Below are 27,275 nucleotides of genomic sequence, written 5' to 3'. Positions count from 1 at the left end.
GTCGAGAAGACTGCAGAGACAAGTTTGTCAAATTCTGTAATAAAGAATATGAAAAATTCATTCATCAACTATATTGTGAATAAAAGAAAAGATAAAACGTTTTACAGAATAAATCTTAAAATTTTAGTAGTGATGAATTAAAATAATTAGAATTTCCAATTTAAAAACAAAGGTCATTAATGTGACAAAAATGTATCAAGATGTCACAATTACTTGTATGTGTATTTTCTAAAATTATATAATATCTAAACTTCTTTGTTTGTTACTGATAAAATCACATGTTGTCAAAGACAAGAACTAAGCCTTCGATATGAAATAAACAGGATTCTAAATGATTGTTTGAAGCCTTCACATATATTTTGGCATTTCGATGAAAGTTATAATTTTCCTACATTAAAATGTATTTCTGATAGGTATCTACATCCTCTTACATAAATATCTATTTTTGTTCACTGTTGCCTCTATATGCAAAAATATTTTTTACGCATGCCACAAGCTTTCTATTTCCCCTCCATTTATTCAATTCTACTGAACTATCACTTAAAATATTGGCAAGAGGTGGAAGCACCAGTTTTCAGTGGGGAGGAAGGATCTTAAAAAGTGTAAGAGGAGGTAAGTTCCTATCAGAAATATGTTTTTAGTGTAGAAAAAATTATGAATTTTGACATGGTACATTACATCTGCTCATATCAATAGTTAAAATCCCACACTGAACAGGTGGAGGAACTGGTGTGAGGGAAAGAAAGAAGCATCCTTTGAAAGCATCTGATGGACACTTCCCAAAGATGAGACAGTCATGTTTCAAAAATCTTATGTGGAGAACAGTACCACTTCTTAATCAGGTATAATCTTTACCCATCATAGAAAATTACTGCATACATGAGTGAGAAACAGAGGAGTACACTTGGAAAAAACTATGACCAGAAAGTGATCCAAAGCATGCAGTATTTATGAAACTTAACCCTAGAAATTATAAAGGTGGGTAAAATGAAAATAGTGCACCCATAGGTGTAGTGGCTAGGGCATGACAGGCCATATATGGCAAGTAAACTATATACAAAACCCATGCTGCTGGGAACCAACATCCATGTGGGAGTAGGAAAGAGGATCACATTATCTTCACCTCAAGTTCATAAGACCAGCAATAATCTAGTACCCTTCAACTCATGAAGGCACATGTGAATAGATAAGTTGATAGGTTGATCCGGAACATCCAGTATTATAAAGATGTCTACCTTTCTCAAAGGTGAAATTGACTGGAACCACTCCTAGCACATTAATATCCTCAGAATAAAAAACGTCAAGGGGCAAATGAAGGGAAAAAAAACCCATAAAAATTTGCAATTACCTCCACAACACTGATAGAATATAAATGATGGAGGAATATTGACATCTGTAACATGTGTGTGAGAACCTGCATTGATTGGTTCGCCTCTAAATCCAAAACCTGGCTACTTGGAACTGATATTCACATGGGGGTAGGATGAGGGATCCCAATCAAAGGGGTGAACTGCAATTTTAATGTCTCACTCCAAACTGTTTTTATGTTTCATACTGGAGAATATCATGTCATCTACACCAACAGAACACCACCATCCTGGTCTCAGATGAATAGTTTTATAGTTCTTCCTATATTTCATTAACCCATTTAGGAAGATGCTTCCAGAGTCCACCACACTAGCAGCTTGGGACTAGAAGAGTGGTTAAAAACTCTCATACATCGCTAGAAAAACAGGGAGGTTTAAAACATGGTGGAAAGTTCAGAAGAACAATACCTGACAAAGTGCAATGGGTGACCAGAAAACCCTATTTTCTAAAGCAGATCACACCAATTTATTCTCATTGCAGGAATGGGCAGCTATCCCATTCTGCTTTAACCATGTAGTCTATTGGTGGGTATGGTCCTAGACTGGAAACTTATAAAGCACATTTAATGTTAGAATAAACCTAAAAGTAATCTTGTGGAATACCCCATCTCCACAGTGTGGCCATGGAATTATAATATAAAAGTCAACACGGCTTAAGAGAGCAGATTTGAACAGTTAAAGAATACATGGTCAGGTACCACTTGTCATAAAGCAGAATCCAAACAATGAACATTTGTGAAAGAAAAAGTAATTTACTCAGTGAAAATCACACTGAATTTTGATATTCTACAATGGCTAGAGGCAGAAGATGATAACCTGAAAAGGAATAGAATTTCAATCTGATGCAAATATTGTGAGATGAACATAGAATTGGTAGTCCACATGCCAAAAGGAAGAAGTATCCCCAAAGGGTAACTAAGATGAAATGCCAATGGAAATGTAAAGTGTTGAACTGGATGAGAAAACACTCAGAAAAAATTGCAGGAAGAAGATCAGAAAGAGCAGGAAGCCAATCAAATAAAGATATAAACCCAAGTAGTGAAGGAGGAGGAGAGAGAACACAAAAAGTACAGTTTCCAAGGAATAAAGAGGCAGGAACAGACCAAACAGAAAGAAGCCATACAAGCAATATAACAGAGAAGAACATGTACAGGACACAAAAGTCTATCTGGATTAGAACAAGGATAAAGGTGTGAAATGGTAGGAAGGGAAAGCAACTAAATGGATGAATTACCCTCATGAGCTGCTGATATGTTAGGGTGGAAATATGGTCCAGAGAAAGTAGATATAGAAGGATAAAGAGTACAGACCACTGACATTCACAGATGAATAAAAGGAATGAAGGAAGACATAAGGAAATATGAAACAAGGAACACTGGGAAAGTGGATCAAATGTAGGCAAAGCAAGGCAGCATAGAGCCACATTAACCTCCCCATCTAGAAGGGTAGCCTAACATGGAAAACCACAAATCTGGAAAGAACACTTTCACAGCAAAGTGTAGAAGAGGTACTTACCTGCAGCATCAGGAAAAATGAATGGTGTGGGACAGGACTGTCCAAAAAATCTAAGACCAAAAAGACAGAAGACTTTTGTTTCAAAACTCAAGAAAATAAATCCATGTGACGTGGATTAAGCAAGGGAAAATTATGTACTCAGAAAGCAATGATGGAAAAATTCAATCCACATGGAGAAATTTCCATGTAGGAGGGGTGAATGAAACAAGCCAGATAAGGAGTTAACCACCAGGAGAAGCTGGATCACCTTGATAATTATTAGAGCAAAACCAGGCACAAAGACAAGATAGGAAGGTTTGGATGAAACATCAATGATTGAGGGCAACAAAGATGGGATTAAAATAGATGAAAAGGTAATGGAAGAGAAATCTGAAGAAGCCACAAAATATACAAACGAGACAGCCATGAGAAAGCTACCAGAAGGATTGAACTTGAATGGAATACGATTACCCAGAGAAGAAGAACAGGAGGATAGATGGATGTATAGGTTAAATCCTGGCTGTAAACATTGATAACCAGAGCAAGATGATAAGGAACCAGAGACCAAAACTAAAACAAAGTGTGATTAAAGGGTGCAGTTAAAGCCTCAATGTGAGGAGTATCCCACTTAGGTGAAAGCCACTAGAAAACAAATGGATTGAAAGACCACCACCTCTGATAAATTTTGTCTGGACAAGAATTAATTTCATGAAGAAAGTGAAAGCACCAGATACATAACATGCAATGAAAGGAATGCCAAGTGTGTGGGCCTGAAAAGAAGATCCAATGTACGAATACAGAAGGTTTAAGAATTGGTGCCACCTTGGTGATTGAGATAAACAACCACTGAGAAAAACTTGGAATGGATCATTATCAGATAATTTCTGGACAGGTGAAGAAAATAAACCAAAGCATTACTTTCGGCAAGAAGCTCCAGGAGGTTGATAGGATAAGACTTTCTGGCTGCAGACCAAACACCAAGAATCTACCAGTTGATCAACCGATGTGCACCATCTCCTAAGATGTTAGTCATATCTAACCATCAACAATGATCAATGACAAGGGTAGGAGGTAGGGTAATAACAGCCAACAAAGGATCCATATGAAATTTCACTGGCTGTGAAAAGTCCATGAAAGAGCTTATATATGAACCTGGCCTAAGAGGATATGTGCTACCATGGAAGATCATATCCCTAAAAGTGAAAAAACTTTGTAAGCTATGATCAAATGAAAAACCTATCAAACAAAGTCAAAGAGGAGAAGAGCAGGTCCAGCTCAGATGTGGATAAAAAAATACCCAAGTGGACAAGATACTGGATAAGTTGCAGTATGGATTTCTCCAATTTGATCAATGGCCCATGAAAGCCACCTCTGGGAACAGCTTATAAGGGTAACAGATGAACTCCTGTTCAGAATGAGCAAAAAAAAACCCAATTGACAAAAGAAAGAGGAAGGTACATCCCGAGAGTATATGAGTAACGAACAAATGCTCTAAATGCCTGACAAAACATACAAGGCTGAAGAAAGTCCAGAAGTCAGTGTATGAAACAAAGAAACCACCCTGTGCAGAATAAACTGAATTGAGAATCATGAGTGACTAAATATTTGGATATGTAAATCAGCAAAACCCTAGAGGAAGATGAGGAACAGGTACAATGGCCTGTAGAGACAAAAACTCTTGTACCACCTTGTACAGACAAAGGATGGTGGCAGAATCTCATGTAATGGGGAAGGAAAAGGGTACTAAAGACAAAGGAGGTGGGCAAAGAAAAACAAGAACAAGTGCTTTTGGTAAAACTTGAAAACTCATGAAACTGTTGTGAAAGATCACCAAAGGGTAACAATATGATACTGTCAAACTCCCACTGTACCAGAACCTTGAGTAAAATGATGAGATGAGAAACCACTGGAAGGGGGACAGAAACAACTAGATAAGGATTGGAATGGGAAATAAATAGGAGTGTGTTGTGGTTCCAACTGCAAAACATGTACAACTAAAGAGGACAGGGTCGAGTGTTTATGCACAGATTACACACAAGATTCCAAAGTATAAATGTCCCTAAAACATGTGTCCAGCAAAGGTCACATTCAAACTCTTTCTTTCATAACCTGAAGATGACCTAGGAAGGTTGAAACACTGTTCTCTCTTTATCAATAAAAGTGTTAATACCCATGCCAGCCATTCTGAGACATATTTTTATTTCAAGTGGGTTTCTTGTCATCATAAACTATTAATTTTCTGGAAAGTACAGACTTTAGAAGCTGTTTTTTAAAAATTTTGTTACTAAACCATACTCTTTAGAAACTTAAATATTTCCCTGCAAATGTCATGTACATCATAATTCAAACAGCAGCATTATATGTATGAAAGCTATATTATTCACACCAGCATAATATCAGCAATGTAGTCTGAATTCAACCATTATGCAGCAAACAGAACCATAAGATTTACCTGTAAAAATCTTATCAAGTAGGATAAAACTAGTTGGTTGATTTTAGGTAATTTTTCCACAATACTCAAAGCAGTTTCTGGATCATTACAATATTCTATACACTCATTGTAGAACTTATCAGGAATAAGAGGCTCATAGAGTTCTCTGTACCACAGCTTCAGAAGAGATGCAGGGACGTGTGGGTCATTACACTCAGGCATTTCCCACTGGTCCATTCTCAACTTCATAACATTTACTTCATCAATGTCTCCTGGTACCCTAGAATTACAGGATTATGTAAAAATGTTTGAAGTTATAAAGGTATCACATACATCTTGTTAATGAATAAGGCAAAGAGGCAACTAAACACAGGATCTGAAAAAACAGTTGGAATGTGTTGAGGTTTCACCAGTATTAACCTAGTATTATTAGGGTTAAAATATGACATCAACACCATGTTTTAACTATTTATTTTCATTCCATTTTTATCTGTTTTGTACTTTATTTATTACTTGGGAAAGCTGGGCACAAACTGATAAAATGCTTGAAGTATACATTTCCCATGAAGAATTATAAGTTTATCAGAAGCCCAGTAGTTAGTAATCACATCAAATTGTTGGAGCTATTCAATTAGTAAACATTTGCCTTTTATATATGATCCTATGTAATAAACTCTTCATCAAAATCAATTACTAAAAATCCATTCTGAAGATCTGCAATAAAAGTTTAGTTCACAATATGAAAAACAAAATCATTATATAATTAACACTTTAAAATAAAATTTCTATTTTCAAAATGTAACATTCTTGAATTTTATTTCTTCAAAAGCTGTAATTGCTAGTATTTTAATAATTCAGATGGATATTTTTACATTGTAGCTTTTGTATTACATAAATAAAAAATACAAATAAAGTAAAATCAATTTAAGTAAAAAAAACACCCAATAATAACAAACATCCTGGTTTCCATTCCACTTTTATTATATTTTTTCTCTTTAATGTTATACACCCCTTAATTAATACAATGAATACAACACATATGGAAAATCTGTTGTTAGTGTGTCAAAAAGGAAAACTAATTCAATGATTATTCCAGTCTTGAAATTTAAAATACTGGAAGATAAAGAGAGAAATATCTGAACAGATAAAGTGTATCTGTTGACAAACATGTTGATGCCATGTTGTATATTATACATGTCTTATGTTTTGTTCCCATAAATGAAATGTCATCCTGAAATTCCAATCTCATATATATAAATATTTGAAGGCAAAGTGAGAAGGTATATGATTATCCATTACATGTTATCAAGTTTACCTCAACATTTAAATAAAATGTAACAACTTCAATGATGTAACAGTTAAAATTTACATCAGAAATCTAAACTGCTAAGCCTAACTCTTAAGAAATAAGGTAGCTCCATTTTAATCTTAATTTCAACTAGTACACATTTTCATATATTGCATAAAAGTTGCTTTTTATTTCCTGGTTTTATGTCAGCTTTAGTCACTAAGTGTTTCAGTATGTTCTTTTGTTTTTAAGGTAGCTTAATTTTTTAAATCCTGCATCACATTCATTATTCATGTGAAAGTGAAAGGTTTTTGAGACAGAAAGTTTCTAAGAGCATATTTAAAATCAATTACTACAGAGGGGCAAGTATGTTACATTAAAATCATTTTAAATATGCAAATCATTGAGTTACATAACAACCACAGCTGACATAAAAATCATAGTGAAACAGAATCTATAAAAACTACATTTTCATCCTCTTTGGTACTTCATAAGTAGCATAATGTCACTGAAAACTGATACTTTGGAGAGGGTATGTTAAAGCCACTGAAGACACAAAATATACATATAGAGTCAGATCATAAATATGTGTTGAGATCAGGAAATTATAATTTTATAGACAGGGATTTCACTTGTAATTAATGACTCTGGAAAATAAAAGAGTAGAAATCAACTTAAAGCACCATACCATCCAAAAAGAGATTATTTATACCCCAGTTGTGGTAAGCAAAAATAAGGTATCTTGTAACATGTGAAAATCCATGAACATAATTTAGATCAGTGGCAAAATCTATTCACAAGCCCCAGGCAACAGTACATAATGTAATCAATAAGGATAAACATCTGTAAATGAGACTAACAAGGTAAGAGATCATCAACGTAAGACTTCCAGCCACACCTCTTGTTAACTCTCTCACTACCAGCATGGTTGAATCAGCCAAGTTCAAAACCCCAAACTGACCTTTATGGTGTTAACACTATAATTTCCAGTATCTTCATATATATCTTCATGCAATTTCAAAACCTTTAAGTAAGGACACAGGGTATTTTGTGGACAAAAAACAAAATTTTTAATAAAGTATTTTCATTAAAAATTTCTCTGTAAATATACAAAGTCAAAGTGTTAACTGTTCTGAATGCACAGTGATTTCATGTTATGGTTAAAAATACTTTTATTCATCTGAGAAGTATCAATTTTTATTTGCATAATCTCCAAAATCTCCTAAATGAATTTCAAAGTTTTTTTAGTAAAACTTTAAATTTTGTCTATTATTTTCTCTAATTTAACTCTAGACAAGGTTGGTAAATTTGTCTGACCTTGTAATCACCATAAAAACAAAAAATAAGCTTATATTATGTTCTTCATTTTTCTAGAGTGACTTCAAATTGTAACACAAAATTACATTTGTTTATCCTAAATATCTTAACTCTCTCAACATGAGCTCAGTCAATTTGACTGACCACATGTCCTCTTTCTACTTGTTTAAATTTTTATACATTTAATACCTCTGATTATCAGTATAATGTGTACACCTTCACAAAATCTGGCAAGCTTTCAGTTAATAGTACAAGCCTTTCACATATAAAAAATATTTTTTTAGTAAGGATTTTTTATAAAATAAAGATTTACTCAGTATTTAAGTAGTCCAGGTGCAAAGCAACTTTTATATTAAAATTTAAGGTATTTTTTCTCATTTCAAAAATCTCAAATTTCCTTTCTGTAATCCTTAAAACCTCCTAAATGCATTTCAAACGTTTTTTTCAGCAAAACTTCATAGCTTATCAGTTATTTCCTCTACCCCATCTCAAAACAGAACTGGTCAATTTGTCCAATCTTATAACAATAAAAAAAGTATAAAAAATCTGAATTAATCTTTCTCTCCTTTCTAGAATGATACTGAAATATGAAAAAACATTCATTTGTCCTAAGTAGCTCTAACTTTGTAACAGTTTAGATTTATTTATAATTAACTTTTATTCTTGTATTGAACCATGTCTATCCACTATCTGTGCCATTCTAAATTTTAAATCACGTAGGGAATGTTCAGTTCACGTTACACTAACAAATTACATTACTCACAAGCTACTACAAGCTCTTTGAGTATGTGGGCCTCTTGAAAATTTTTATTATAATATTATTACTATTTATTTCACCTTATCTAACTTAAGTAACCTAAAAGGATCCCTGTTTTTTGTTACTTTTATAAATTATTTATAAATAATAAACATAAAAAGCAAAAAATAAAATATTTAACCAATTTTCTTTTTTTTCCTTGTTGTCAATTACTGGAGAGAGTTACCCATTAATTAATTATTAAACACTAATGATAGTAATACACTTATTAATTTTTATTTAATTAAATTATACAACACAGGCTGAAAACATGTAGAAAAACAAGTAAATTATCTTATGTCTCAACATTTTCTGGCTTTCTAACTCTGCAACAAAATTCATTACAAAGTCATCCAAGCTAGTCATTAACTTTCTCATGGGAATGATGTTGGTACTTTGAGCAAAACTGACATTTAACCACTCAGAATACAATATTACATAATGCATCACTTGATAGGTGAAAACCTTGGCTTTCTATTGGTTATTGGTTATAGGTAATGTACAATTAAATGCAAGAGAGTATGTGGCTGGTGGGTGTAACCAAATGAAATTGGAGAATATAAAAATGTGGCTTGTTAGAGCAGTGACAATTTTATAGAGAGTAATTTATGTTTAATATCTTACTTTCCTAAGAAGTGGTAAATAAAACAGAAGAGACAAGATGCCTAGAGAAAATATGTTACATTTGTATTACTGTGGGAACTTTACAATGTTTGTAAATATTGCCTTGTAGAATTAGGAGCTTAAAACTTATAAACTATTAAAATATGGATTATTAATTAACTCTTTACGCTATTCTAACTGGTATAACATAAACAAAAAGTATCCAAAAAATTCTGAATGTAAGACACTAAAACCTTGTGTCATACACAGTAAAGAATACCCATGGCAAAAAGATTAATTCTTGTAATAGTGTACATCTGTTTCTACTTGTTTGTTTATTGCTGTGTAAACCATTTCTACCTAATAATTCTCTTAGAAATGTTATAAATTCTGTGAAGGTTTTTTTTATCATACCTAATTATAATATAATATCTGATTATCTTACCTCATCTAACATAATAAATTTTACTTACTTTTATGATGACAAACAAATAATTCACATGAAAAACAAGAAGTTATCATTTTAATGGACCAAAAATGTATTTCTGATAGGTAATTACTTCCACTCACACAAATATTCTAATTCAGTGCTGCCCTCATCATGGAAAAAAATGTTTTCTCATGCCACAAGCCTTGAAGCTCCCACCCTTCCTTGAATCAACTAATTCAAATGCATCTTGCATGCAAATCATCATGAGATAACTCTCCACCAACAAGTGTATGATGCTCTCTTAGTGCATGTGACTCCCTCTATTGAATTCTACTGAACTATCACTTCAAGTTTTGGCAAAAGATGGATGCAATGGTTTTCAGTGGAAGGACGGGAACAGAACACATTAAAGTCAATGAGATTAAAAGGATGTGCCCCTAGGTGTAAAGTGCATATGACATGACAGAACATACATGGCAAATCAACTACATCCATCATCCATGTGGAGGTAGGAAAAATAATCATACTGTCAGCAAGTCAACTACAATCCAAAACTCAAATCACCAAAAACCAACATCCATGTGGGGGTAGGAAACAGGATCATAATGCCAACAAGTCAACTACAATCCAAAACTCAGACCACCAAAAACCAACATCCATGTGGGGGTAGGAAACAGGATCATAATGCCAACAACTCAACTACAATCCAAAACCATTTAATGAGAGTAGGAAAGAGGATCAGAACATCTTCACCTTAATTTCATGAGATCAGAGGGAATCTTGTACCTTCTGACCCATGAATGAAATACACAATGACAAGTGAGAAATTGATTGATCCAAGAACCTGCCATCTCATTCAAATTTAAAATGACAGTAACCATCCCTAGTGCATCATTACCCTTAGAATAATAAGAACATAGAGGGATAGCAAAAGGGAAAAACCACAGTAATCATGACCCACAACACAGATGGAATAACAAGAGTGTAAATGAGTGAGGAAGCAGAAACATCAATAATACATGTGGGGACTCATGTTGACTGATTCAGCTCTAAATCCAACATACAACCACTGGGAATTGACATCCACATGAAAGTAGGATCATGGATCCCAATCAAAGGGTAAACTGTAATTTTACAGATCATTTCAATGTTACATAATGAAGGATATCTCACCATCTACACCTACAGAACATCACCACCCTACTCTTAATTGAATGATTAAAATCATTTATGTGTGTGTATATATAAATAAACATAATTTGTATTTCATTAATAGTTTCAGAAGGATGCTTCCACAGTATACCATGCTAGCACCTTGGAACTGGAAAGTGGTAAAGATTTTTAAACTCCAATAGAAGAAAAAGGGTAAGAAAATGCAATAGAGAATCCATAGGAACAACAACTCCAGAGACAATGAAATGGATAACCACAGAAAACTATTTGGAAAAGCAGACCATACTAGTTTATTTGATACAAAGCATAGCAGGGATTGGCAGTTATCCCCTTCTGCTTTATCCATGTAGGCTACAGGTGAGTACAGTCCAGGATGGGCAAACTAATGAAGCAAACATATTGCAAAGGTAAACTTTAGGAGGATCAAGAGGTTACTACTTGGAAGAAAAACATGTCAGAACAGGAAAAGCAATTGGTAACAATGACAAAGCACCTGGAAATCAACCCTCCAGAAGATGAATGTCAAGTGTGTGGGTTCCAAAATGGAAATCCACTGTTTACTACAAAGGGAACAAAAATGAGTGTCCCCTTGGCAAGTGATATGAGCCACATCATCAAGAAGGTCAAAATAAAACAGGATTAATCAAACTGAGATAAAATGAATAGAGTGAACTAAAACACCTTTGATTGATGGAAGTGCCCAGTTGTGCTTGGAATAAGATTGTCCATCTGTAGACCTCTGCCCTGAAGCCTCCTATTGATCAAACAACACTCATCACTTTTGGAGATTAGAATCAGGGAAGAAAAACAATCTAGAAGAGGCAGAAGAAGTGGTACACCTGATGTCATAGTGGATACGTTCACCTACCAACTTATGCAGACAAAAAGAAAAAGTTGAAACTAAGAGGAAAGACCAAAATAAAAGTTTTGATAATACAAAACTCCTTCAAATGTAATCAAGGAGGACAATGGATGGTCCCAATGTAGGGAGTGTTTAAAAATACACACCCTAAAGAAATTAAAGTATGTAACAGAAAAAACTTGACCAACAGGTCAATCCAGCTACTTAAGCCAACTGTGAAAGGAGTAGAAGAATATGTTAAGACTACCCCTGTTTGGAAAGAGGTGACTGAAGCTAGAAATCCAATGAATTGCATATGCACAATGCAAACCATCCCACAAAAGACATATGAAACTAAAACAAGTCCAAAGGTCAAGACACAAAACTTGTGCTGAACCACATGGTGAAAAAAAACTGAAAATAAGAACATATACTGTGGGCATTCTAAATCACACAGCTTACCCCAATGTGATTAATTTCTATGCATTAAAAGAGGGATGACCCATAAGACAAGTAAAGAATGGGAAATTGTTGAACATGTAAAATGAATAAAGAATAACAGCATCTAAGAATACAAAAAAGAGTAACTAAAAAAAATTAAATATTGCAAATACACTTAACAACAACAAAATGGACATATGGAGAAAAAGAACTTACCGTAAGTCCCTATTAGTAGTGGATGGTAAACATTGCTATGTCTCACCTTAGAAGATTCCAAAAATAAAACAGACACCATGTGTGTAATGAAAGAAATGAAAATGACAAATACCCCATTATGGAGGGAAGGAAGAGGAAATATCCCAAGAAAATCCCTAAATATAAGTGGTAAAATTAAGTTCAAAAATTAGGTAGGGGATAATCTGTATAAGATGAACTAGGATTAAAATGACAAAGTAATAATAAAAAAAAATCTGCCTGATGGTAAGATAAGGCAAAAGATAATCGTGAAACAATGTCACGAGAAGGGGAATGTAGTGTAAAGTGTTTGAATAAAACCAACTGAGATAAGCTTAGCAGATTCTGCATTAGAGGTCATAAAGGTTATCTGTGATAAGATGGAGGAAAACTGACAAAATGTAAGTCACCTGAAAATGGGTTGAACCATAACAGAAGTAAGGCGAGTATTACTGGGAGCAGATAGGGTGGATCCTGGCCCCACAGGGGCCCTGACAAATGAAATTAATAGTAAGAAGTATAAACTATAAATGAAGATGAAAATGAAACAGTTAATACAGTGAAAATGTTATGAAACTGTGTAGTGAAATAAACATATGTATGTGATGTTATATATTGAAGAAAATATATTTGACCTTATTGTTGATCAGCCAGAAATCAGAAACATAGATGAACTGAAAATAACAAATGCTTGTTAAGCCTAATCAAACAAGATAATTAACCTTATTATCAATTAACATGGAATTAGGACTGAAGGAAAACCGAAAATAATCACTTATTAAGCCTAATCGAACATTAAAAAATAAGGGATATCTCTGAGCATGAAAATAAAAATCTCACCAAATAATAGGTACATACAATACTGGGAAAAGTTTGTGTGGACCTCAGCTCAAGGATTCCACAGAAACCAAGTGAGCATGAAGAAGAACAAAAGATAAATAATCACAAAAATAAAATATACTTCATTCTAAAAAATTAAATAAGTCACTAGTAACTGTAACATATGTATGAGATGTGACATATGAAAGAAAAACAACATAAATAAACTAATAATTGATATACCAATACGACAAATTACATGTAATCCTAAAATAAGAAAGACTGTGGTAAGCGTAAGCAAAGGGTATAGGAGAAAAAAAAACAATTATTTGCTAATCTAAACTTGACAATGAGTATTGACCAATCTAAGAAAACTTATGTTAGGGAACTCAAATAACTACAGATAATAATATTAACAATAAAATTATTCAAAACCATAACAGTATGACATCGTATCTTTCAAAAGTCAGCAGACTGTATTTCAAAATGTGTGGGACCCCAAACTCGAGATGAGGCCCAACGACAGCCGGTTCATTGAACGATCAATCTCTTGATAAAGTAAAGCCATTGAATTCCCCATGGAGCACCACCACCAGTCACCTGTGTAAATATGCTGACAGAACAAATACCCTCTGAAGTGGTAATGGAGAATCCATAATTCAAAATGAATAACCAAACACCACTGTATTGGCAGAAAGAAATAAAAATTGTCATGAAGTAATAAGTTCAATAAAAGGGTAGAATTATAAAATAATTCTACTTCAGAATAACTCAACATTACAAATATCATTATTGTATAATAAATAGTAAACATGTTGAGAGAAATTCTTACAAAGGTGAGAAAAAAAACTTAAGGAGAGCACAAACTAGACATTACAACACAAGTACTGTCAAATAAAAAGTAATAGTTTGGTAGAAATTAATAGAGGGAGTCTCATGCATCAAGAGAGTATGTCACGCTCTTATTGGTGAAGGGTTGTTTGTTGCATGATAATTGGCACATGAGATGCAGTTGAATCAGTTGATTCAAGGATGAGTGGGAGTTTCATGGCTTGAAACTAAATAGAAGATAGCATTGAATGAGAATAGTTATTTATATGAGTGAAGGTAAAATACTATATAGGAAATATGATAATAAATATCTTAATAATTTTTATGCTGTTGACTGTCAGTGAAAATTTTTTTTCATTATCTCACCTAATCTAATGTAAGAAGTTTCTAATTTTTACATTTCAGTTGCTTTTAGAATAGTATATAATCAGTACACATGAAAAATACAAAATATAGTACTTACCTGTGTTATCTTTTTTTACTGTTGACTATCGATGAAAATTAAGACAATGTTTCTACACTAATGATACTACTACTCTAAGTAATTTTTATCTAATTAAATAATGCTTTTAAGAATACAGAATAATAACATGTAAAAAGCAGACAATATCCAATAAAAAATCAGATAAGCTGAGTGATGTCTCTGCTGGGGGGATAAAATGTAAACTAGAAACAAAACAGATAATTATCTGTGAAGAAAACAATGTAATATAACATGTCATTTCATAGATTAATTAAACTTTGTCTTTCTAATAATCATAAATAATGCAGTATTAAATGTCAGAGAGAACTACTGACAATTTGTGAAAGACAGGGTGTGACAAGTGGGGTTTGATTTTTCTACTTCAAGGCTTTGTAACCAAATTAGATCGAATTATGTTTTGATTGAATGATAAAATAATGTTATGAGTAATTTATGTTAAATAATTTGGTACTTCTCAGAGAGGTAGTAAAAAATTAGGGGGAGATACCTAGAGAACAAATGTCATAATTCTTACAGTAGCATAAGACTGCAGACTTTTTAAATATTTCGATATAAACTCAATAACTTAAAGATTATATTTATTACTGATTTATTAACAACGTTTTTCTGTCTAATTTATTTATATATCATAAAGTAACACTGTTTCACACAAAGACACACTGGTCAGGTTGCAAGAAATTGCACATGTGAATTTCAGTATGTTATACAATTGAAGTAGTAGTTGGGAAACCATTATCCTCATATATTAGATGGATTATGAAAAGCATGCAGGCAGAAGAGATATGTTTTGACATGTCAGTTTTATGACAGAACTTCCTGGAATGGAAACTAAGTTGCATGAGTACTGTCAAGATGCTCAATCATCAGACAGAGCAAAAAAGGACACGATGTGGTGAGGTTCCAAAGTCATTTTAATATAATATACTCCATCTTTATATTTTAAAACATTACATATTTCAGTAAAATATTCTTCAATGTTTCGTAAGTAAATAACCTTTTCTTCCAAGTTAAAAAATATAATTTTATTTCCCAACAATTTAGTTTTACATCTTCATGTCTAAATTACTCCAGTTTCCATCACATACTTTAAAAGTAGAAAATATTATTATTCTTCAATACTGCTTACCTGAAGATGCCTTCTGTCTGAGCTCCACTTAATTGTAAAACACTCTCCGAGAGGGTGGTTTGGATCCAGGGTAAACTTCGACTTGGATACCGATCCTTCTGTAATGCCATTACTTCTTCCAGTGTGTTGCCAAACATTGAAGCCCGAAAAATTTGGGCCTGGTATGAAAGCAATTTACCTTTTTTAATCTTGATTGATTATAATTCAGGAGCAATTTCAATGACACAGTTATAAATCTTTATAAGTATCAGTTTAAAAGTTGTTGTATTTTTTTGTCAGGAAAACTGAAGTATGAGGATTGAAAATATTAAAGAGAGTTACTTCAGTCACCACAGAATTGACTCCATAGAGCAACAAAACCCACATGTGCTACTTCAGTGATGTTAATTATGTTTTCTGGAATAAAGAGGTCATGTGGCTAATCCTGTAACTGTAACTGAGTTGCCTGGAAAATAGAACTTACACAGCTGCTCCCATGACTATAACCATGCTACCTGAAACAATAAAATCCACATGTCCACTCCACTTACCAAAATCATACGACTTGGATCAAAAGAACCTACATAAGCCTTTCCAGTGATCATGACCATTCTAATTATGCTACTTGGGAAAATAGCCTAAAACATCACTGCTTTGATAAACATTATCTGTACATGCTATGCCAGCTACCATATCATTGCCTACGTAAGCCTTATTCTACACACTAGCGAATAAGTAATAGGGTGAAACATATAATGATGCTCAGGCTAGTAACTTTAACACTGCACATTCTATTAATGGGTACTGTATGAAATGGATCGGTTTGACCCACACTGGAAGAGTGAAACTATACACACTATAACTCTTAATATGTTAAGTGTATTCTCATGACATTTATCAAGTTGAAGTGATGTAGACAATTTGTATGAAAAGATGGGAAGAGCTTCTCTAGTGTGTTTTAAGAATTCACTGACATCTTAGCAAATCAAGAAAGTAGGAGGCTTAAATTTCGTATTACTTCTTGCCATATATAATTTGTGTAAGCTTCAGTAACCTACATTTGATGTCAGAAAATTCTGAAAGAGAAAATAAAAGACAAGTGACACAGAAAAGTGAAGGTTAATATTTTTTCTTTAGTTCTTTTTTAAAATAAGTAGTTAAAGTGTGAAATAATAGCTACATTTTGATGCCAAGTTGATTAACTTACGCTGATTACAAAGTTGTTTACTTACATTTTTATTATAACTTCTGTAAAAAGATTCGATATATAAACTTTGATTAAATGGATTAAAAGCAAAGCTGAAAAATAATCACACTAACAAACAATAAATAACTACAAAGTATAAAAATTGTTTTTAAAAAAATGCAATAAGGAATAAAGGTCATTTACCAGAAATGTTAATTTTTTGTTCTTGCAAACTTTCACCATTTTATATTTTATGTTTTACCATGTTAATGCACTTGCTTATTTGTTGAGAAACTCAGAGTAGCATATATTCATCTTAATGGGATCAACTTTAACCATATGTATCTGACAACACTTTGGAAATAAGTGTGGCATAAGTTGCAACTTAATGTAATAAAATCACCTAAAAATAATTAATTTCTATATTGAAATAAGTTTTCCCTGCATCATTATCTTAGCAGACACATAGGAAACAATTAAAGATGTTAAAAAAAAGCCAGGTTTTCATTAAATGCATCATACTAGATGACTTTATATTCACTTCATTAGAATACCTGTCTCCAGTTTCATTGTATGTTTCACGTCTTTTAGGTTTGTTCATAATTACAATTGCACTTGCATAAAAATAACTTATACATTGGTGAGACTCAAAATAAATGTTGAGTAATGAGCTAACTTCAACTGTCTTTTAACTTTACAAAGAGGAAAATTACTCACTCTAGACTGTTCTATTTCTTCAAGTGTTGGTTTTCTTATTCCTTTCTTAGCTCCACTCTGTCTGATTCTTTCCAGTCTTTTACTACAGACAGCAGCATAATGGCTAATCCTAAGCTAAAGGCAAAAAAAATTGAAATTCAAAATTGATATGAATTATTAATTCACCTGCATAAAAGAATGCTATGAAAAAAACAGTTATTACAGTGATATGTTATACATCAGTTGTAACTGTAAATATCTTACACATTTTCTAACAAGTTCCCTGATTTGTCACTATAAAAAAAAAACTACCGTCTCAAGTTGCATTATGTAAGAAATTACAAGGAGCTGCTACAACCTTTAGATAAAGAAGTACGGCCTTGGCGATTATCAGAAATTTAGCTCAGCTTTACATAACACTAAAACTATACAGATATGACAGAATTTACTGAAGAATAACAATGTTTTAATAAGGTATATCCCATACATTGTTCTTCCAAATATAGATGAGAAATAGAGTGTCACTATTTGCTTTACAATTCTCTTATTTTGAAAAGGTTACTGCTTATGCAAATTATAGTAAGAGTGTAGATTTGGTATATTTGGACATTCAGAAAGTATTTTAGTGCTAACCAAAAGATTTGTAACAAAATTATATCTGTAGGTGTGGAGGATAAGTTAACAAACTGGATAGAAGAAAGAAAAGAGTTGTTACAAATGGAGTTCAGTCAAATCTGATAAATGTCACAAGTGGTGTACCTCAGGGCTCAGTCTTAGGACTTGCTCTGCTTGATTTACATCAGTGACATGGATGAAGGAATTGTCAAAAAAATTACTTAAATTTGTTGATGATATCAATGTCTTGGGTGTTGTTAGTTGTGACGAGAATGCTGCTGATTTACAAAAAAATTTAGATAATTTAGTGAGTTGGGCAAACAAATGGCAGATCGGTTTCAATTATTATACATGCAAGGTATTGCATGTGGGTTATAATAATTTTAATTACACATATAATTTGGATGGGAATAGCCTTAATAGTGCTTTGAAAGAAAGGGATCTTGATGTATAAGTTGATTAGTCTCTAAAACCTTTCAAGCAGTGTGCTGTTACTACTGGTAGGATAAATATAATTTTAGGTTGTATCTGCAGAAATACTGAATACAAGAGTAAAGAGAATATAATTTGATTGAATAGGTCACTGGTCACACCACATTTGGATTATTGTGTTCAGTCTTGTCTTATGCTCCTTACCTTAGGACAGACATTCAGTTGTTGGAAAGAGTTCAGGGAAGATTATTAGAATGGTGCCTGAGATGGAGGGGTTGTCATATGAGGGGAGACTAAAATCTTGTTTACTCAAAAAAAAATAGTTACAAGGCATTTGATCGAGGTGCTTAAAATTGTAAAGTGAATTAACTGTATTGATGCATCATCTTTTTCCATATTTATCAGTGAGAATAGCAGAACCAGGGAACACAAGTATAAAATTTTGGTAGGGTAGGAGCAGTCTTCAGCTTGGACAGTTTTATATTTTTCTGATAAGGTGGCTGTGTTTGGATTGGGTTGCCTTCAGATGTTGGAGAGGAAGCAAATTTAAACGAGTCCAATAGAAAGCTTGATAAGTACATGAATGATAGAGGTTGGCTTTAAGTTTTTTTCTATGTTGTCGCTGATGTTGAACATAAAGATAAACATGGAAAAAATATCTGTTACCTTATATCTTATACATTTAAGCTTCTTATTGCATTTAATCTTTCAAATTTTTGAGTATCTTAATTCCAAGAGAGAGAAAAAAAAAAAAAAAACAGTGCTGACAGTTGTTTTATTCTAAATTTCCAATACCTTAAATTTAGTGAAGTTTGAATTTTATTTGATTAAACGTGTGGTTACTCAAATATGCTATTTTTTGATGCAGGGAGTCTAAACCTAGTTTTTTAATAATAAAAAACGAAGAAAAATAACATCATAAAGAAAGAACGTGAAATTTGCACTCTATAAACAAACTGAAAATTTCAACTGTAACGTTCATTTATTATAAACATTAAGTGCAACTTAGGTGCTATTACAAGATAAGCCTATTTACATGATTATTATGCTTACATTTACAATATCTTGAAAGGTCTTCCAAGGTTTCTTCAAAAATTAAGAATTTTTCTTGCTTTTAATGTCTCTCTTTATTTTTGTAAATTTTATAAGCCTAATTTTGTAGTTAATTTTTTTGTCAGCTATTTAAAATTAAACATCAACAACAGATTGCAGCTTGTCTTTTTCCAATAGTTTTAAGAAGCTCTTCCTAACTATTTTAACAATAAAACAGTCAGGAAAAGTAATTAAAAATTAGTCTATAAGAGTGACAAATAAATACAACCAGTTTCTTATTCTTTTGAGTTGTTTAAAGTTAGTAGATGTTTACTTCAGTTTATCTCCTCCATTCCTTTTAACTTTTGTAAGATAGCACGTTCCTGATAACCATTTTGGGTTAAATATTAAGGTAATCAGCCAAGGAAGTCTCTATCCTACATGTTTCCAGTTAACCATGTGAGAAACAGCCTGAAATGTGTTTTTTATTTTAAAATAAAAACAAAGTTGGACTTCCACACAAAATTATTATTTTTTCCTTTTTATTTCTTAATTACATTTTGTGAAATTACCTTTTCACTTTCTTTTTGCCCATGTTACCTGAAAAGGCAAATTCACAAAAACATAATCAAGAAATAGAATATTTTTCAGGAATAAATTAAGACCAGCCTTTAAGAATTTAAAATACAATAGTCTACTACAGTTTCTGAAAAACTTTTAAATACCATGCAGTTTTTATATTGAGTGAATACTACTAAACAACTTTCTTATATCCTTTTTTCTTACATCAATCACACCTTAAAAATATTCTTCCTGAATAAAAAACTGCAAGACCAAGTAAGAAAACAAATACCAAGTATCACGTGACGAGTGGGATAAAAGAGAACCACAAAAGCAAATTTTATTAAGCTCTAAAAAACAGTTGTTACTTTTCAGCAAAAGAAAAAGTAGTAACTTGGAAATTTTGCTTGTTTGTTTGTTGCTAAACACAAAGCTATACAAAGGCTATTTGTGCTGTACCCACCATAAGCATCAAAATCCAGGTTTCAGCATTATAAGTCTTAAACTTACCACTGAGCCATAAATGTGGAGGCATATATGTAAAAGCATTATCACCTAATGAAGCTCCAAATTATTGTTTGGTACTGCATTGAAATAATGATGGAGAGATGGATTAATATTTAAAGATAGTCTTTCTTAGCCAATTAATATGTTCCACCTTTAACTCTTTCACATTACCTGTTTTAACAAACAAATTACCTCAGAATTTTATATTTTGGAATAGATCTTAAAACCAATTAATATTTCTTGTGGAATGGGAGCTGTACATTTGAAAGTATTAATAAAACAAATCTAAGCAACATTCAAGTGAGTACCAGGTGTTTACTACTTTGATGTTTGCCCTAATCTGCAGTAAACTATGTAAAAATAGATTACTTGTACAAACTTAGTTCTATTATCTACCATTATGTGTATTAATAATCACATACAGAGGTACAGATATAGATGTACTTGGCATTTTGAATTCTAATAATGTACTTCTAAATCAGAATCAGGTTTTATTTCCTGTCTATTAAGGTATTATGGCTATAAAAAAATACATTTTCTCCATCCATTTACTGCTGACCTACAATTTTAAAACGAATCATATAAGAATTTAATGGGAGGAAATATAAATATTTCATCAGAAAGAAACTTGTAGAAATACGGTAAATCATTACCATTATTTAAATGTAAGACAGAAACAATAAATAGATGAAAACAAGAAATGAGATTATTTCACAACATAAGGAAGCATGAGAACTAAGACAATGTATTAAAAGATCTACAGTAACTTACGAGAAGTAAAATTAAATAAAAATTGACAAGAATTATATTTTCTATTGAAGTGACAACACTGACAAGAGCTATCTTTTGTGTGAATGTGATAAAACTAACAACTACCTTTCTGTGAAAGTGACAACACTGACAAGAGCTATCTTTTGTGTGAATGTGATAAAACTAACAACTACCTTTCTGTGAAAGTGACAACACTGACAAGAGCTATCTTTTGTGTGAATGTGATAAAACTAACAACTACCTTTCTGTGAAAGTGACAACACCGACAAGAGCTATCTTTTGTGTGAATGTGATAAAACTAACAACTACCTTTTTGTGAAAGTAACAACACTGACAAGAGCTATCTTTTGTGTAAATGTGATAAAACTAACAAATACCTTTCTGTGAAAGTGACAACACTGACAAGAGCTATCTTTTGTGTGAATGTGACAAAACTAACAGCAGCTACCTTTCTGTGAAAGTGACAACACTGACAAGAGCTCTTTTGTGTGAATATGAACAGCAGCTACCTTTCTGTGAAAGTGACAATACTGACAAGAACTATCTTTCTGTAAAAGTGGCAATACTGACAACAGCTACCTTTTTGTGAAAGTGACAATACTGATAACAGCTACCTTTCTGTGAAAGTGACAATACTGACAACAGCTACCTTTCTGTGAAAGTGACAATACTGACAACAGCTACCTTTCTGTGAAAGTGACAATACTGACAACAGCTACCTTTCTGTGAAAGTGACAATACTGACAACAGCTACCTTTCTGTGAAAGTGACAATACTGACAACAGCTACCTTTCTGTGAAAGTGACAATACTGATAACAGCTACCTTTCTGTGAAAGTGACAATACTGATAACAGCTATCTTTCTGTGAAAGTGACAATACTGATAACAGCTACCTTTCTGTAAAAGTGACAATACTGACAACAGCTACCTTTCTGTGAAAGTGACAATACTGATAACAGCTACCTTTCTGTGAAAGTGACAATACTGATAACAGCTACCTTTCTGTGAAAGTGACAATACTGATAACAGCTACCTTTCTGTGAAAGTGACAATACTGACAAGAGCTATCTTTCTGTGAAAATGACAATACTGACTACAGCTACCTTTCTGTGAAAGTGACAATACTGACAAGAGCTATCTTTCTGTGAAAATGACAATACTGACTACAGCTACCTTTCTGTGAAAGTGACAATACTGACAACAGCTATCTTTCTGTGAAAGTGACAATACTGACAAGAATTGCCAGTAAATTTGATAATGATATTTCCTGTTTTCTGAAAAACAGATATTTTAAAACAATACACAATTTACCTTAGCATTACTGAGTAACCAGTAAATCTTTAAACTTCAGGTTTTGTAAAATCTTAATGAACATATTCTATTTACTATAACAAAACTGTCAATTTTCACCTCTGGTGTATCAAGACTTCCTTCTTCTTTGTGGCGGCTGATATAGCTGTCTAGATATGGCTGAAACTTTATAGATGGTGGAAAGAATGACAGACAGATAGCCATCAATTCCCAGCCTAACTTCAGACTTTCCCTGAGCAAATTATCATTAAATGTTAAAAAAGGAATATGCAAGATTCAGCAAATAAATTTTGTACAAAAACTGGCAAGGAAGAATTCTAAACACTTACCATTTTATGACCTATACACTTCACTTTGATAACCTGTATGACTTTCAAGAACTGATTACAGAGCTCTTGTTTCATTTTTTGTGGTTTCTATCCATTTTACTTTTAGCATACATTCTTTTCATCATTTCAGTTATATCCAATATAGCTATTGAAATCACTCAATTTTCAGAACTTTTCTGAGAATGCATTTTAAAGTCATACTATTACAATTACAACACTATAGAAAAGTGTTGTCACAATAATGTGAAGTGAAAAATAAAACAGTTTTATTTTTTGTGTGTTTTTTGAGACACATAATCAATATTCCTTTTAACATGAAAGATCTTCAAATCTCGAACCCACATAAGTGATCTTAAAACAGCAAAAGTAACTCCACTCACATGCAAAAAAAAGCAGCAGTAACACAGCTGAATATCAATAATTTTCTAGAATAGCATGTTTATATTTTCTCACATATTTCTATACTATTATTGATAACACTTACATCAATACTTATATAATGCATTCTTTAATTTTTATTGAAAATTACAAAATTATATATACTTTAAGTCTTACCAAAACAAATAAGAAAATAACATACTGACATTAACATGGAAAATAATAGAAATTCTGTGTTGATGTTGTTGTTTGGCATTTTATGTTGTAAGTCAACTAGACTATCTGTGCCAAACAACCAGCAAAAAAATAACAGTAAAAGTACATAAAGTGTAAAGGGAAATTAAGTTAAAATAAAAACATTGGCCTAGTATACAGTTGGATAAAAACTTAAATAGAATTAAAAAGACTAACAGTTCTTAAAAAATTAAAAAACACCTGTAAGGTGAACAGTGTCACCATTGCCAATCACACTGTCCAGCTTCAGATAAACCCATGGTAAAAATATCTCTAAAATGGTGCTGTCACTCACAGTTGTAACAACAGCATGACAGTAAAATGTAGGCTATTATGACTTGAGTGACACACAGACCACACTTTGGTGCATCAGTCTCAGATAAAGGAAAACAATAAGTTTGAAATTTGTGACCAATGAGTAGCCTTGTTTGGACAACTTTCTCCTTCCTTATGGAAACAAGACGGCCAAACTCTAAGTCAACTGACAACTTGCACTGAGTCGAGCCTTGAATACAGGACCATAGTCTATGTATGGAATAGGCATGGGAGTGATAGTACCAGAGCAGACAGACTTAGCTGAAATGTCAGTAAGCTCATTTCCACAAATACCAATGTGGCCTAGTATCCAGAGAAACTGTACAGAAGTAAATGATAAAGAGAAATGGGCCAGTCAGTTTTGAATATCAATGAGAACAGAGTTAGAACTAATGTGAAGTGATTCCATGGTCAGTAGAGAGCTAAGCAAGTCTGTATAAATAGTACAGTTAGTGTACTGCATATCTTCTTCATGATCTAGGTCAAGAGAAATGGTGTACAATTTGGCATTGAACACAGAAACTCTAGAGAGAATCCTGTGTGCAACCACTGAATCATAAGAAACCATAATTGAGCCTACAATGTCACTTGATTTTAAACCATCCATATCAAGAGGGAATGAAAGGATTGTTTGAAAGATATTCAACAAACAGAATATGGGATTTCCAAATGGGAGTATCTGCCCTCTTCAGATAACTCAAAGAAATGTCACACTTGAAACTGGTAATAAGCCATGGTGAGGTGAGCTGACCTGTAGAGACAGGATTATCATCCAAAGACAGACCCAATTCAGCCAACTGTACCTGAATACAAATGTCAAAAGGAACAATGGCAGACTGTCTATTCTGAAAAAGCATGACCCACTGAGAAAGGAAAACACAGCTCCAAATGGGATGCTGTGGTAAGGATCAAAGTTTTGAAGCATACAATAAAGACAGTAGCAAATGGTGGAGATACAGTAGAAGTTCATGAGACTAAGTCTACAAACTCTGGACTGGAGAAGTGCAGAAACCCCCATGCAAAGTCAAACATCTTCAAGAATAAAATTTTGACAAAGCCATAGACCAGAGACCCAAAGCCCAGTTTCAACTGAATGAGGGCACGATAGATCTTCAGCATAGAACATTGATTTGCTTCCCAAGAGGTGGAAAAGAGGAGACAGAGGATGTTCAGTGACTTTGTAAACTTGACACAAAGCTGCTTGATGTGTGGAATGAAGGTCAGCTTACAGTCAAATACGAGCCACAAGAACTTTGCCTCGGGGTCCACAGGAAACACAATTTCACCAAAATGGACATTAGGGTGAATACCCTGTTGGTGGCAAAAGTGCATGCAGATAATTTTAGAGAACAAAAAGGCAAAACACAATAAACTTCATGCTCGATGAATGACACAAGATGTGGAAGTCATCAACATAGAGACAGTTTGCAACTGTAGCAGGAAGTTGTCCAGTAATGAGATTAATCTTCACAATGAAAAGTATCATACTCAAGACATAGTCCTGAGGGACTCCAAATCTCTGTGAGAAAAAACACAAAAGTGTCAAACCCATACAAACTTGGAATCACCAGTCCATTAAACAATGTTTGATAAAAATGGGCAAATGGCCACACAAGCCACATGAGGGGAAGTCTCACAAAATATGCCATACCTCCACATAGTATTATAAGCTTTCTCAAGGTTAAAAAAAAACAGAAACAAAATGTTGTCACTTGAGAAAGGCTTCTCTGATTGACGTTTCAAGCCAATTCAAGTGGTCCACAGTGAAGTGCTCTCATCAAAACCCACGACTGGGTGGGCAAGAGGAGGTTGTTTGATTCGAAGAGCCAAACAAGACAAGCATCAACAATCCTCTCCAAGATCTTACAGACATGGCTCATCAAAGCAATTAGATTGTAGTTTGAATGAATCTTGGGATCCATCCTGGGCTTGGAAAAAAGGAGGGCAATAGCCTAGCACCAAGCATCAGGAAATAGATTCCCCTGCCACACCCAGTTAAAAACAACCAAAAGAATAGCAAAAGAGGCAGGAAAAAGCACAGTATCTCATAGTGAATATCATCAGCTCTGACTGAGGTACTGATAGACTGATGAGGAGCAGACTTGAGTTTCACCAATGTAAAGGGACAATTATAGTCACAGAGATGATCAGCCCAGAAAGAAAGAGGCAACTGCTCTACCCAAGTCTTGATGGCAAAAACAGTGGGGTATGAAGTAGAAATGCTAAAGGCACAAAAAAGAAGCTTTCATCTTCTTTGAAACACTGATCCTGTGAATTAACAGAATTTATTTCAGAGCAAAACAAGTTTATTTTTTAATATTTTTTTGATATTTTCAAATTAAAAATATGCTAGGCATTGAAATCATTTTGTTCATCAAATGCTGTGTCATTCATTATATATCTTAGTAATGCAATAACCAGCTCAGCAGAATTTATGCTACAATATATTCTTACTGTATTATTTCCAGGAAAATAAAATGAAACTGCTCCTCACTCCATACACACACTATTGAGATTTTGAGTATAAGAAACATTCAAATTTTTGGGAAAAATGGAGCAATTTCTTGCAATTAAATATAATTTTATAATGCAAAACCTATGTTGAATGGGATCTGGCAATTTTATGAAACACACGCAAGCAAAACTAATCAGCTTTTAACTCTCATATGTAAAACCTGTCACCAAACTTTAGCTATGAATTCTAAATAACTTAGCAGTAAATCACCTCTTAGGATTTTCGTTGGTCTGACGACAAATCTGAATATAAAGCTCATCCCGTAACGACTGTCTACTCCATCCACTAGTGGCTATATTAAGCATTACTGCATCAACTGTTTGTCCACTTTTGGCTTTGCGATCACCCATATATGCCTGAATTAGTTTGAAAAGTTCACATGCATCCCTTTTTAAAGATTTATCTGTGGTCATTATCATAGGCTTCCTAATTGGGTCCTGGGCAAAAACAAATATAACTTTCATAAATATTTAAATTATTACTGTATATTTCTACTGATTTTTATTTTCCAATAAATAAATTGGTTTTTATTGTGATTACTATTTCAATTATAAAAACTTGTAAACAGGTACAAGAAAGTCTAATTTGTCTTAGATGTTCAATAAAATATGGCTAAACCAACACAGAGAGCTCGTATTAAAAGACTAATTTTGGATCATGACAGTAAAATAAAACATGAACAAGTAAAACTAGAAAAAACATAATATTATAATCCTTAAGTCCTGTTCACACTACTAT

General features: G+C 33.0%; 1 protein-coding gene across 5 annotated transcripts in view; it reads right to left on the bottom strand.

Moving 5' to 3' along the window:
* LOC143245146 (rho GTPase-activating protein 39-like) overlaps positions 1 to 27,275 on the bottom strand; it is an 80,612-nt gene that overhangs the window by 6,715 nt on the left and 46,622 nt on the right. For all 5 annotated transcript variants that reach the window (XM_076491124.1, XM_076491126.1, XM_076491127.1 and 2 more), the window contains 5 exons: positions 26,748 to 26,974; positions 22,866 to 22,998; positions 17,558 to 17,671; positions 15,676 to 15,833; positions 5,314 to 5,572 (listed from right to left, as the gene is read on the bottom strand). In XM_076491124.1, the coding sequence (XP_076347239.1) occupies positions 5,314 to 5,572; positions 15,676 to 15,833; positions 17,558 to 17,671; positions 22,866 to 22,998; positions 26,748 to 26,974 (891 nt within the window). The remainder of the gene's footprint in view (positions 1 to 5,313; positions 5,573 to 15,675; positions 15,834 to 17,557; positions 17,672 to 22,865; positions 22,999 to 26,747; positions 26,975 to 27,275) is intronic.

The sequence above is a fragment of the Tachypleus tridentatus genome, chromosome 2 (genome assembly GCF_004210375.1).
Source record: "Tachypleus tridentatus isolate NWPU-2018 chromosome 2, ASM421037v1, whole genome shotgun sequence".
Classification (NCBI taxonomy): domain Eukaryota; kingdom Metazoa; phylum Arthropoda; class Merostomata; order Xiphosura; family Limulidae; genus Tachypleus; species Tachypleus tridentatus.
The sequence above is the reverse complement of the archived record's forward strand: the minus strand, read 5'-3'. Positions and strand labels throughout refer to the sequence as shown.